Source organism: Typopeltis vanoorti, chromosome 12, assembly GCF_054136105.1.
Source record: "Typopeltis vanoorti isolate ZY-2024b chromosome 12, IOZ_Tvanoo_1.0, whole genome shotgun sequence".
NCBI lineage: Eukaryota > Metazoa > Arthropoda > Arachnida > Uropygi > Thelyphonidae > Typopeltis > Typopeltis vanoorti.
This window is the reverse complement of record NC_143560.1, coordinates 95,465,834-95,479,185: the sequence shown is the minus strand read 5'-3', so window position 1 is coordinate 95,479,185 and position 13,352 is coordinate 95,465,834. Positions and strand designations below refer to the sequence as shown.

The window sequence follows — 13,352 nt, the reverse complement described above, 5'->3', positions numbered from 1 at the left end:
AGTTGCAGGAGAGAGAGGGATGGAAACATGAACGAATAGAAATAGCATCCAACAACCTTAGTGATGAACCACAAATTTAGCTTCTCCTAGTCCTTTGACCAGGAGTCAAGTTTCTTGGATTTGTTTCTTACCAATTCTGCTTTATGTTATGATGATGATTTATTTTTCTGATACTGTGGGCTGTAGTTTAGGCTAGAGTTTTGAGCTGTGCCATTTAATTTATGGTGAATTTTTATCTTGGACTGTTTTAACATTAGCTGGAGAATTATGGGTTGATAAAATAATCATGGGTTTTGTGGGGAGTGGTTGTGCATGATAGTTCTCATTTCAGCAAAGATTATTCTTTGGGAAAAGGCTTTTGTATCAGGAGAACAAAAGCAAAACTCAAACCATGATAAAAATGAAAAAGAGGCGTAGAAATTCGGGAGGCTGTTCCAAATCGTTGTATTGACAGATGACATGATGCAGAGATTGTCTGAGCGAAATCCAAATAATAGAAAAGTAAACATTGACAAGGTTGTGCTCAGAGTTGCAAAGAGGAAAAAAGTCTTCAGCGTACTTAGAGATAAGGTTGCTATGAAAAGGTCCAGAATATTTTTAGAATAAAGAATGATCCGATATTCTCAATGGTGAGGGAACACTTTGTTAGAATTTTTCTGAGAATAAATATTTTGGCTTCAACTTCAGCTTGATATTTGAAGTCATGAACGTAATTTTGAATTCTTAACACTAAAATATTCAAGGAGATGATTTCATTGAGTAATTAGACTTTCGAATAAATAACTACAAAGAGATGAGCATAGTCATCAGAATTAGAAATGTAGAAAAGGCTGCCTGTGAAAATAATACTGTAGAATGAATGAATCTAGAAACTCTGAGGAAGAGTAGCCCATATAGAGGAGATTAAACGTCGATCTGAGAAATGCATACGTAATTACCACTTCTAATGAAAATAAATCATGGGTTACTTAAGATGAACTGGTTGGTTTTTCTGAGATATAAGGATATATAATTATAATATATATATAAAATAGATATATTTCTGAGATATATTAAACCCTATTTTCAGTAGAAAAATCCTATTTGCATGTACCAAAAAGGATCCAACTCGGGAACGGGCTGGGAAATAAAATCCTCTTATAGTCAACTACGGTGTTTGTTCTGGCGATATGGTATAAGAAACCTTGTTATTACAAAGACACTGTTATATCTTCCTCATTCCTTCGAAATTACACATTACTCAGAATTTGCCTAATATTGTACTCTCTTCTGTTAGTATACTATTTGAATAACATACAGATTGCGAAGTTCGATATACTTAACAATTATAATTATTTAACTACTATTAATAGAATTTGAAATGAAAATGAATATCAAATAATAACTGACTGAAGTCTCTTTATGGCACAACAGATAGAATAAAATGAAACATTAATTACCATTGTAGTTTTCCTATGTATTTCAAACTCAACAATATTTTACAACACGATAATGGGATTCAAAGCGCCCTCTATAAAGAAGAAATTTTATTTTTTTGCTAACTGTTATTTGAGTTTGGCTGACTTGTAGTGTCGTAGGTAAGGAAACGTGTTTTTATATCTCTGTAATCTTCTTTATGTAGTGAGATGATTTAATTTTCTCTCCGCAGGCATTCACACTATTCAAGCACTTGTTAGTTTATATTATTAATTGCTCTCCAATTGCTGTTAATACGAAAATATGAATAACTGAAATGGATACATATTTCTACTATGCCTAAGCCTTTCTTACTTTTAGCTACATTACATAAGTGCATTTAGTTCAGTAGTGGTCGTAATCGTTGTATATTTGCGTTTTTGTCTTACGAATTATTTATTTATGAAAAATGGAAATAGACGTGAATTTTGTCTTTCAGAGAGTGGAATGCCTTGTTTACGGCATTGACCAACTTTAGCATATGAAGAGTATTTTTAAGTAATATATCCACATAAGTGCTGCATCTTGAGCATTTCGTTATTTATATTTAATGATATAAAATATTAATTAATAAAAATTAAAATATTAAAATTGCAGAATGGAAAGGTTGGCGCTCTAATTGGTCTATTTTAGGTCTTTATAATGCCCATATTCTTGCCCTCTGAGGGTCCATTTTCCCCATTGTTGAGTTTGTGAACTCGAGAGTTGAACTTTATGATTTTGTTACACAAACTGGCAAGATTTGAGGAGAGTAATGCATGATTGCTAATTTGTTTTTAATTACTACATACTGTAAATGATATGTATGAAAGCTGGATATATTTTCCAGCCTCATTTGCAAAATTATGAAATATCAAACTTCACATCTAATGTTGTTTTAATATTTTTTCAGTTAATAAAATTTACATCTTTCAACATCAGTGTACCATAGACCTAAGGTTCAATGCTTCCTCAGTTTTTCAATGACAGTAAGATGCAGAGTGTAGAAGGCTGAGTTTGTGCCATCTTTATTTTTTAATTTTTGTGAAAGGTCATTGGTCAATCATACATTAGTATTTGTACTACAGATGGAATAGAAGTATCCTGAAAAGTCTACTTTATAGGCCAGGTAACCCTGTATTCAAGTATCACTTACAATCAGTACCCTCCACAGTATGTCCAGTGATGTTTTAGTATTCTGAATTTTTTTTTTTTTTTTTTTTTTCTCTGTTAGGCAGTAGAAAGCACCTGTGTTGCAAGTGGACATTAATCCCTCCCAGTAGTAAATATTATTATTGCAGGCACCTATATGGAGTCCTAAGACTCACTGTAGGATGCCTAAACTATCAACATAATATCTATCATACCTCTCCTCGAAACCATTAACAGATAGCACTCACAACTGACTCAGGCAACCCATTCCATTCATTCACCGCTCTCCAAGTGAAAAATCTAGTTCTCATGCTCTTGCTGACCACATTCTTCCAGGGATGACCTTGTTCTCCTTCTCTAGCCAAGTGATGAAACAGTATCATACCCCAGCATCATTCCTATAAAAGCCTTTAAGTAACTTAAATGTTTCTATCATAGTTTAAGTTTTTTTTTTTTTTTTCACCTATCAACCAACTTTTGCAATCCACAAACCCTGAGTCATAGGAGTCTTCATAGGAAGCATTCCACAGGTTACTCACCCATCTTGGTTACTCATCTTTGGATCTATTCCACCATGTTCTCATCCTCAAGAAATCCAGGTGACTAAACCTGAGCACAGTAATCCAGATGTGGTTGCATCAATGCTTAATAAAAAGTAAAGATAATTCCCTTATCTCTGCTTGTTAGTGTGTTCTTCAATAATGAAGTAATGTTGTGAGCTACTCTGGCTACTTGAACAATCATCATCATGCATATCAAGGATTTAGGCCTGGCATGGCCTGTTCTGGCCTTGGAAGACATCATTGAATCGTTTAAGAGGACGTCCTGGTTTTCTTTTTCCTAATGGCTTGTATTTTAAGGCTTGTTTTGGTAATCTTTGTTTTCATTCTTTGAACGTGTTCCATTTATGTTTATATTTTTTAATTTTTTCTATTACTGGTTCTTCGTTTAATTCTTTCATAATTTCTTCATTTCTTTTGTGATCAAATAGGGTATACTCTGCCGTTTTTCTCATAAACTTCATTTCTGTTGTTGTTAATCTTAGTCTTTTTGTTTTATTGTTCAGATTTCGCTTCCATACATTAAGACTGGTAGGGCTAATGTATTGTATACTTTTAGTCCGGTTTGTTTTTGAACTAGGTTTGGTTTAAATATAGAGTTAATTACACCTGTTATTTTTAAATATTTTGCAATTTTTAGGTTTATATCTTTTTCATTTTCATATGTGATCGTACATCCTAGGTAGTTAAAGGAATTCACCTGTCCTAAGATCTTGTTATCTATTACTATTTTAGTTCTTGCTGGATCTTGTCCTTTAAAGGCCATAGTTTTTGATTTTTCTGTTGATATTATCATACCATAATCTTTGGATATCTCATTTAGATCTAAAATAGCTTGCTGTAGTTTATCTTCAGAATTTGTAATTATTATTTGGTCGTCGGCAAAGAGGAAACTTTAAGTTTACTGTAGGAGAAAGTTTAATTCCTTGATGTAAATTTTTATTCCATTTTATTATTATTTCATTTAAGTAGATATTAAAAAGAGTTGCTGAGACGGGAGATCCCTGTCGGACCCCTTGGTTTATCTCTCTAACAATATATTAGTAAAATATTTTATGAATTTGCTGGTTATCAAATTCCTTATACATACACCCTTATTAATATAAGGATGTACAAAATATTATGTATTACATGAAGTTTGTCATTACCTCCTATTCACAATTTTTCTCAAATTAATCTGTTATTTGTCAGTACTCCAATATCATCACATCTGATATTTGTCTTCTGACACATCATTCCACCTATATCTGGATCTTCCCTGTTATCTTGGCGTCAAACATCTGAATTGCTAATCTTTTTTCTCTTATTCTGTTTAAGTGACCTCTTGAAATTAGATCTGCTCAGGTTCTGCCCTAATATCTTCATTTTTAATGATTCTGCCATCGAATTTATTTTTTTCACAACTCTCATTTCTGTAGTCCCTAGTTTTTGATCAGCTGCACTGCTTTATTTTTAAACCAGCTCTGAGCAAGTTAAAATTTGTTTAACACTTTTGTATATAGCTGTTTTAGTATTTTGACTAATTCCTCTTAGAATGTATTAACTGATTCCCTGTCATATAACCTTTGCTGATTCTGTTTATTTCCAGATTTAGTTTACATCTTCACTAAAAACTGTGCCTAAATAAGCTGAAATATTTTATTTGTTCTATGAGTTTCCTATTTAGGATGCAGTTGATGTGTCCAGTGTTCCTGCCCATTTTCCTAGTCTTTTCATACTGAATTTAAAACATTTGTTATTTAATTTAGTAATCTTGCAGACTTGTACAGGATTTGTTTAGGAGCATATTGTCAGGTGCAAAAAAGTAGAGCTGGAATAAATATCTAGTTCTTAATATCCAGCCAAACCATCTTCCTGTGTGCAAGTTCTTGCCATCTGTCGTTCCCTAAAATATCACTAATTTTTCACTCGCATTGCTACATGAGTATGTGCTGGGCCGTTCAGGGGTACATAAAAAATAATCAGTAATGGCGTTAATGGCCTCATTTCCACTATTTTACATTAAGATAGGCAATGAACAAAAGTGTCAGTTTTTAAAAACAGGGGGGTGTACAATTTATAGAAGGGGTTTAAAAGGGGTACACAAGTGGGAAAAGGTTGGGAAACACTGCTCTAGGATAATAATTCTCCAGGCATAGATGTATAGATGTGTTCAAAATCTTAATTAACACTGTACTGTACAGATGTCAGTTTGGTAAATGTATTATACATCTCATTTTTTAGAAATAAAATACATGCAGGATCCTGATTTGTGCATTGCTTAAATGATTTCCATATTTTATGTACTTGCATAAAATTCATTGAAGTTAAGGAATTTCAGCATGGGTTGCCACATGGCATTAAAGTAAATATAGTACTATAACTAGTTTAATTTATACTCCTCTATTTTAATAGAATGTTTCTCAGTGTAACTGCATGGTAGTGTAACTGGCTAGGGTGTAATTAGTTATTGGATGGTCATATATTGATATTGTAAAAAAAAAAAAAAATTGATTGTTGTTACGGTTGGTCAAACAATACAGGATACCTAGCTGCAAAATGTTCAGGGTTCTATTTTGGAAATTATTTTATTACAAAGTTGCAGTTGGCAGTGATGAGTGGAACTTGCCCTCTCTGAGTGTGCTATTGCTGATAAACTAGTTCCAGAAAATCTGAGCCTTTCATGTAAATATTGTTTATATATTCATGTGTTTAAAATTTAGAAAAATTAAAATGATGAGAAAATAGCTATTTAGATATTGCTTTGAATATACACAAGCTAAGTTACAAGTGGATGATTAATCCCATGTGATGTGTATCAAACTTGCCACAGTGCTGATTACTCATTATATATTGCTCACTTAATAACATTCATCAGCAAGATGTCAGTGATAACTTACTTTCAGTGACACCTTGCCTAGCAGAGAACAAAAGTGTGAAAATGTATTACTTTAGAGCACCGAAGCCTTCATTGGTGGGATTGGTATTACAAACTTTCTCCCATAGAATTGCATAGTATGCAAAAGTAGGAATTGGCTAATTTAAGGAAATTGTTATTGCCTTTCAGGGTTACACAAAAAATAATCAATAATGGTGGAAATTGCCACATTTCCACTATTTTACATTAAGATAGGCACTGAACAGAAGTGTCAGTATTTATGCTTTTCATAGTTGGTGTGACTTGGAAAAAGTGTAGTGTTTGGTTTCTAGATGGCATTTGTGGATGCCCAGTGAATAGATGATTATCTTTTACTTTTCATGGGTGGATTTAGCATTAAAAAAATATACTTTTCCAGTGCATGTGACTGTTCTAACAGTGTTTGATGTTAATTTTATATTTGCAAATGGAAAGGAGCATCCAAAGGAAAACCCATTTTGTAACAGTTAGTGACTAACCTGGTAATCTGGGTTGGAAAGAAAAATTGCAGGAAAGCAAAGGTTGGTCGATTGGTAGAGCCTCTGCTGCTACTAATGGATCGCACAAAAAGTTAAGCAAGTTTGAGCACAGTTAGTGGGTGGATCAGTCGTTCGATGCTGTTGGCACACTCCCTCAATGAGTCTGGACTCCCTGGAGGTGTTGCATTATAATACTACTACTAATAATACTGTGGAACAACTGATATACTTTATCAGCTGTTCACCCATACTACAGTTAGGGTTAATAAATTAACATAAATTAGATATATTTGTTACTGTAAATACAATAGCCATGCTTGTTATTATTTATGATTTATGAATTTTATTTACAAAATGTTTGAATGTTTTTAGTAGTAATCATGCCATACTGTATAGAATATCTATGGTTAAATTAATTTCCTTCTAAATTATTTACTGCACATGTTTAATTAAATGCAGTTTATTAAAAACTTTAGTTAGTAAATTTTGAATTTATTTTGTCAAGAAGCTTAGATTTCCGAATCGTATGAGCCTTGATCTTTTGCACTCCCCTTTCCCAACTTTGGCTGGTCAGATGGACATTACTTTCATACATTAAGACTTACTTTTAAGATTCCTTTTTAATATTCTAGTCCTTTGTCCAACAGATAAGAAGTGAATGAAGAATAGTTTCATAAAATGCTTTAATTTAGGTAATCCAGATATGGGTGCCTACAAATATATGCAGGAATTATGGAGAAAAAAGCAGTCGGATGTTATTAAATACTTGTTGCGGTTGAGGTGTTGGTATTATCGCCAGCTCTCAGCAGTGCATCGTGCTCCAAGGCCAACTCGTCCTGATAAAGCTCGTCGACTTGGTTACAGAGCTAAACAAGGTATTTGTTTTGTTGTTGTATTTACTTTTTAAATATTTCAAGTTGGTGTTCTGTGTTTATTAAATTATAAATTATATTTCTTGTATTGGCAAGAATATAATTCTTGCCTATTCTTTAATATAATTAATTCATTAAATGCTGATTCAAGGTATGCAGCTTTATACACTGACTGGTTTCACATTTTGGAGACAGCATTTAAATTGATGAAGTAAGCTGGTTGAGCTAAATTTTGATATTTCACAATGAAGAATAGGAAAACTGTAAGCACTGAAAGTTTATTCACTTGGTTACAAAGTAAATTATATTTGACAAGAAATTATATTCTAGTTTAATCCCTTACCCCAAGTGTATAAGCAAACAAAGTTTGTGTGAAGTAGATTCACATCTAGATTACTTGTATATAGTTGGCTTCACATCTGTTATCTCATTATCCCATAATGTTTATGCCTAAAAAAAACCTGAAATATGGAACAGCAACTGGAGTAGATAAAATTCAAACCAGAAATGCTCAAGTATGGAGATTTAGAAGTTTTACATTGGCTGCACTGCATAATTCAGAGGGTATCTAATCACTCCAAAGTGCATTACTTTACATTTATTACTCCCCCAACCGGCCACGACGTCTGTAGACGTCGAGATAAATCTGGATATGAAGCTTTAAAACCCATTGAATAACATGGATAAGAAGTGCAATTTGGTGTCACTATTTCATTCACATTGACCGGTAGGGAGGTTAATGAAGTGAGCCATTTTCACATGCCCACATTTCCAGCCTATTCAAATCATTTTGCAAGTATAGTTTGCCCACCGTTTGTAGATCTCTCCTTGGCAGATTACCAAGAATAGTCGATTCATGCTGAAGGGGAGAAAGAAATGAAGGATGTACAAATTGGTTGCCAATATGCGAAATCACGTGCTTTCTTGTCTGTCGCTGTATTAGTACAAGCTTGATTTTTGTTGTCGCTTTTTTGCATTATTTTTTTATTAATTTGTATGATGGATCCAGTACAGTCAACAAGTTCTGTTGTTAAACGTTTCAGTAGCTCTTGCAAAAGAATATTGAATAATGTGCTGACATTCTGCGAAAAAGTATCATCTCCTTGTTCCCCTTTCTCAAGTCATAAAACGTGCAAGTGCAATTGTGGGCATATCGGGGTCGACTGTTAAAAGAATTCGTAGGGAATCAAAAGGTGAAGGTAAGCCAAAATTTAAATCTCCTAAAATAAAAAAATAAAATAAAAAAGCGCCAGAGTAAAGAAAACCATCAGAACCGTAGCTTTGAATGATTTTAATGTTGACGTTATAAGAACTATTTACGAATTTTTTACGTGGTCAAGAAAAGAGTGCCAACTGTTCCGAAATTGATTCCTGTGCTTAAAGAAAAAATTAATTTTCCTTGGAAAAGAGAAACTTTAAGGAAAATACTTCATGAAATCGGATTTTGTTTTAAAAAGTTCCAGAATAAAAGGAAACTTATAATGGAGCGAAGTGACATTGTTTTATCTAGAAAGCAGTATTTGAGAGCAATAAGACATTTCAGGGAGGAGAAAAGTTACACAGCCTTGTCCCTGAAGAACCTCTCTGTATGGATGGATCATTAAAATATTAGGCAAATCTTGCACTCGCCATGGTATGCTTCTAAAAAAAAATAGTTTGTTTTTGTTACTCATATCCTCAAAGGGTTGTAAACCTATAGAACGGGTTCTCAACCTTTTCCAGTGGCGTACCACTATATTTAATTCAAGATGTTAGATGTACCAGTAAGGCAGTGGCTCACATACCACCAGTGGTACGCGTACCATAGGTTGAGAATCCCTGCTATAGAATATTATTACTATGGTGTGGGTGGAGTAAACTGCTGTGTAGAAAAAAAGGGCAGCTACACGGTAGTACAGATTCTCAAGACTCCTTGAAGTCTTAAGTAATATGAAAAATTTAATCGTTTATAAATTTATTTATTTTGATATTTGCTAAAGAAATTCATTTTTAAGATGTCAAATACAACTCTTGCAAGATTCTGGAAAGAAAAAACTGCTGTTGTGTATATTAACCAGATGTTAGTTGAAGTACTGGAAAATTTATGTAAAACTGAAAGAAAATTGGAAAAGTGATTTTTCAATATTTGGAGAAATTTTACTTGTGATTCATAGGGTTAATAATTTATTACATTTTGAAGATAGCAATAAATTGATTACATAGAAAAAGTAAAGTAATAAATAGCTAAATACTAAGGTTGCCTTGAAAAACAAATCACTTTACTGTTATTCTCCTATTTTTGTATTTAGCAAGAAAACTTTAGGAAAATATTAATGAAGTTGGTGAAGTTTATTTTCACAAACTGGATTTCCAACTTTATTGCTTCTGTGGCATTTATTATAATAAATATTGCCTGCTCTGAATCATCTTAATCGTTTGAATTTTGTTTAGTTTGAAAAGTACTACAGACTGCAGTAAGTCATCGTCATGCATAGCAAGGATTTAGTCCTAACATGGCCTGTTCCAGCCTTAGAAGTCATCGTTGAATCTTTTAAGAGCACGTCTTGGTTTTCTTTTTCCTAATGGCTTGTACTTTAAGGCTTGTTTTGATAATCTTTCTATTTTCATTCTTTGAACGTGTTCCCTCCATTTATGTTTATATTTTTTTATTTTTTCTATTACTGATTCTTGGTTTAATTCTTTCGTAATTTCTTTGCTTCTTTTGTGATCAAATAGAGTATACTTTGCAGTTTTTCTCATAAGCTTCATTTCTGCTGTTATTAATCTTAGTTTGTCTTTTTGTTTTATTGTTCAGATTTCGCTTCCATACATTAAGACTGGTAGGGCTAATGTATTGTATACTTTTAGTCTGGTTTGTTTTTGAACTAGGTTTGGTTTAAATATAGAGTTAATTACACCTGTTATTTTTAAATATTTTGCAATTTTTAGGTTTATATCTTTTTCATTTTCATATGTGATCGTACATCCTAGGTAGTTAAAGGAATTCACCTGTTCTAAGATCTTGTTATCTATTACTATTTTAGTTCTTGCTGGATCTTGTCCTTTAAAGGCCATAGTTTTTGATTTTTCTGTTGATATTATCATGCCATAATCTTTGGCTACCTCATTTAGATCTAAAATAGCTTTCTGTAAGTTATTTTCAGAATTTGTAATTATTATTTGGTTGTTGGCAAAAAGGAGAGTGTTTAAGTTCACAGTAGGAGAAAGTTTAATACCTTGATAGAAATTTTTATTCCATTTTATTATTTCATTTAAGTAGATATTAAAAAGAGTTGCTGAGATGGGACATCCATGTCGCACCCCTTGGTTTATCTCTCTTGTATATGATAGCTCGTGATTTAATCTTATTTGTATTTGATTATTTTCATATATACTTATGATAGCTTTTAGGATATTATTTGGTATTTGTCTTTCTTTTAATATGTTAAATAAAATGCTTCTTTTAACTTTGTCAAATGCTTTTTCAAAGTCATTAAATGCAATATGTGTTTCTAAATTGTATTCTCTTCTTTTCTCTATTATTAATTTTAGGCAAAAGGACATGATCGTCCTTTTCTAAATCCATTCTGTACTTCTAAATAAAGTTTTTGGAATATTTCATTAGTTTGCTATTTAATATTCTGCTATATATTTTGTAACAGGAATTTAGTATACTTATGCCTCTATAGTTTTTAGTCTTATCTCTATTACCCTTTTTAAAGATTGGGATCACAATTGCTTTTTTCCCCATTGTATTGGGAGGTTATTAGTTGGATAGATTTTATTTAAAAATAATAAGAGTCGTTCTTTGAATCTTGTTCCTGCATATTTATATAATTCTGAACCTAGCTTATCTTCTCCAGGTGATTTTCCATTTCTTGTTTCTTTCAGGCTGATTTCTAATTCTTCTTTAGTTATTTCATTTTCATTAAATGTTTGCCAGTTGTCTTTTTTTAAAATAGCTATCTGTCCACAATTCTGTGTAGAAATTCTTCTAATTTCAATTCGGTGTTTAATTTTATTTTCTTTAGTATCTGCATTTAGGTGTTTCAAAATCTTATATACATTGGGTCTTATTTTCATCATCCCATATCTTCGGTTTTTTCCTTTTATTGAATATTTCGGTCTTTCCTAAGCTTTCATTTGCTGAGCATTTAGTATCGTTTTTATATTAAGCCATTCTATTTTTATTTCTTCATTTTGTTTTATTTTATCTAGATATTGGTTAATTCTTTGATCATATAGCCATTGTATATTTGTGTCATTTAATAGTCTAGTTTTATAAACAAATGTTTAAAATTTTCTTTCTGTTCTTGTTACTTGTAGCCATTTAGGTGGTAATCTTAATTTTATTTTAACAAACAAGTGGTCACTACTTATTTCATATCCTCTGTGAACTCTAACATTATTATTATTATTATTATTATTATTACTATGGGCTACTCCAGGGAGTCCTTAGACTCATCAAGGGAGGCCCTAAACATCATGTTCACACAACTGTTCAACACTCTCACAGTATCTATCATACCTTGCCTTGAACTCGCTCACTGTCATAGCACCCACAACAGACTCTGGCAGCTTATTCCACTCATTTACCACTCTAAAAGTAAAGAACCCAGCTCTAACACCCCTGCTAACCACGTTCTTGCCCAGCTTCCATGGGTGTCCCCTAGTTCTCCCACCACCAGTCCTGATCTCAAAAATATCCTCTGAATTAATCCTATAGAATCCTTTTAGCAATTTGAATGTCTCAATCATATCTCCCCTTTTCCGCCTATCAACTAGTTTCTGCAACCCACAAATCTTCAACCTGTTCTCATATGGTTCATTCAATAGACCTGCTATCATCTTAGTCACTCGCCTCTGGATCCTCTCAACCTCCTCCCCATCAAGAAGGAACCGAGGTGACCAAATCTGGGCACAGTAGTCGAGATGAGGTCTTATCAGGGCTCGGTACAGAGGTACAATAACTTGCTTGTCTCTGCTCGTCAAGGTATTTTTCAACAACCAAGTGAGTTGATGAGCTGATTTAGCTACTTTCGCAATGTGCCCCCTAAACTTCATCTCCCTATCCACCAACACTCCCAAGTCCCTGGCCTCATCAATCTCTTGGAGTACAGTTCCACCAATGTGGTATACTGCTGCTAATCTTTTCACTCCGAAATGTATAACCTTACATTTTGTCACATTAAATTGACATCCATTCTCCTTAGTCCAGAACTCCAATCTATCTGTCATCTTGCAAGACTTTGCCATCTTCTGCATTCACTATAGCCCTACCCAACTTTGCATCATCAGCGAACAAATGAACTGTCCCACTTAGACCCTTCCCTATATCGTTAATGAACAGATTAAACAGCAGTGGTCCAAGAACAGAACCCTGTGGCACACCACTAGTCACAGCCGTCTTTTGGACTCTACTCCTGAATAAACTACTCTTTGATATCTCTCCATCAACCACCCAGCTATCCATCTCACCAACCCTATATCCATTCCCATATGTTGTAGTTTACGGATTAGAATTCCATGTGGTATCCTGTCAAACGCCTTTGCCAGGTCCAGCAGCATCACTGTAAACCCATTTCCCTTATCCAGTTCAGCCATCACCTTGTTATAAAACTTGAGCAAGTCACTGAAGCATGATCTACCCTTCACAAGGCCATGCTGTCCCCTGTACAGTATCTCGTTTTCATCAATCCATTCCTGTATTTTTCCCTTGACTACTTTCTCTAAGACCTTGACAACGACTCCTGATATGCTGATCGGTCGGTAATTTGCAACCGTAGTCTTGGATTCTCCTTTATGTAGTGAAACTATTTTCCCCTCTTTCCACACCTTCGGGACTAAGCCAGACCTGAGACTCAGATTAAACAACATGGTCAAGGGCACTGATAATTCTTTAGCCGCTTCACGCAAGACCCATGCCGGTATACCATCCAATCCCACAGATGTATTCACATTAAGGTTCTGTAATAGACTA

The 13,352-nt window shown here is 33.5% G+C and overlaps 1 protein-coding gene across 1 annotated transcript in view; it reads left to right on the top strand.

The window, feature by feature from the left end:
• The first annotated feature begins 1,492 nt into the window (after window positions 1-1,492).
• The window catches only part of RpL15 (ribosomal protein L15), a 36,788-nt gene continuing 24,928 nt past the window's right edge, over window positions 1,493-13,352 (top strand). Inside the window, exons 1-2 of the mRNA XM_090401253.1 lie at window positions 1,493-1,577; window positions 7,214-7,396. Coding sequence (XP_090257379.1) covers window positions 7,225-7,396 — 172 coding nt within the window. The 5' untranslated portion in view covers window positions 1,493-1,577; window positions 7,214-7,224. The remainder of the gene's footprint in view (window positions 1,578-7,213; window positions 7,397-13,352) is intronic.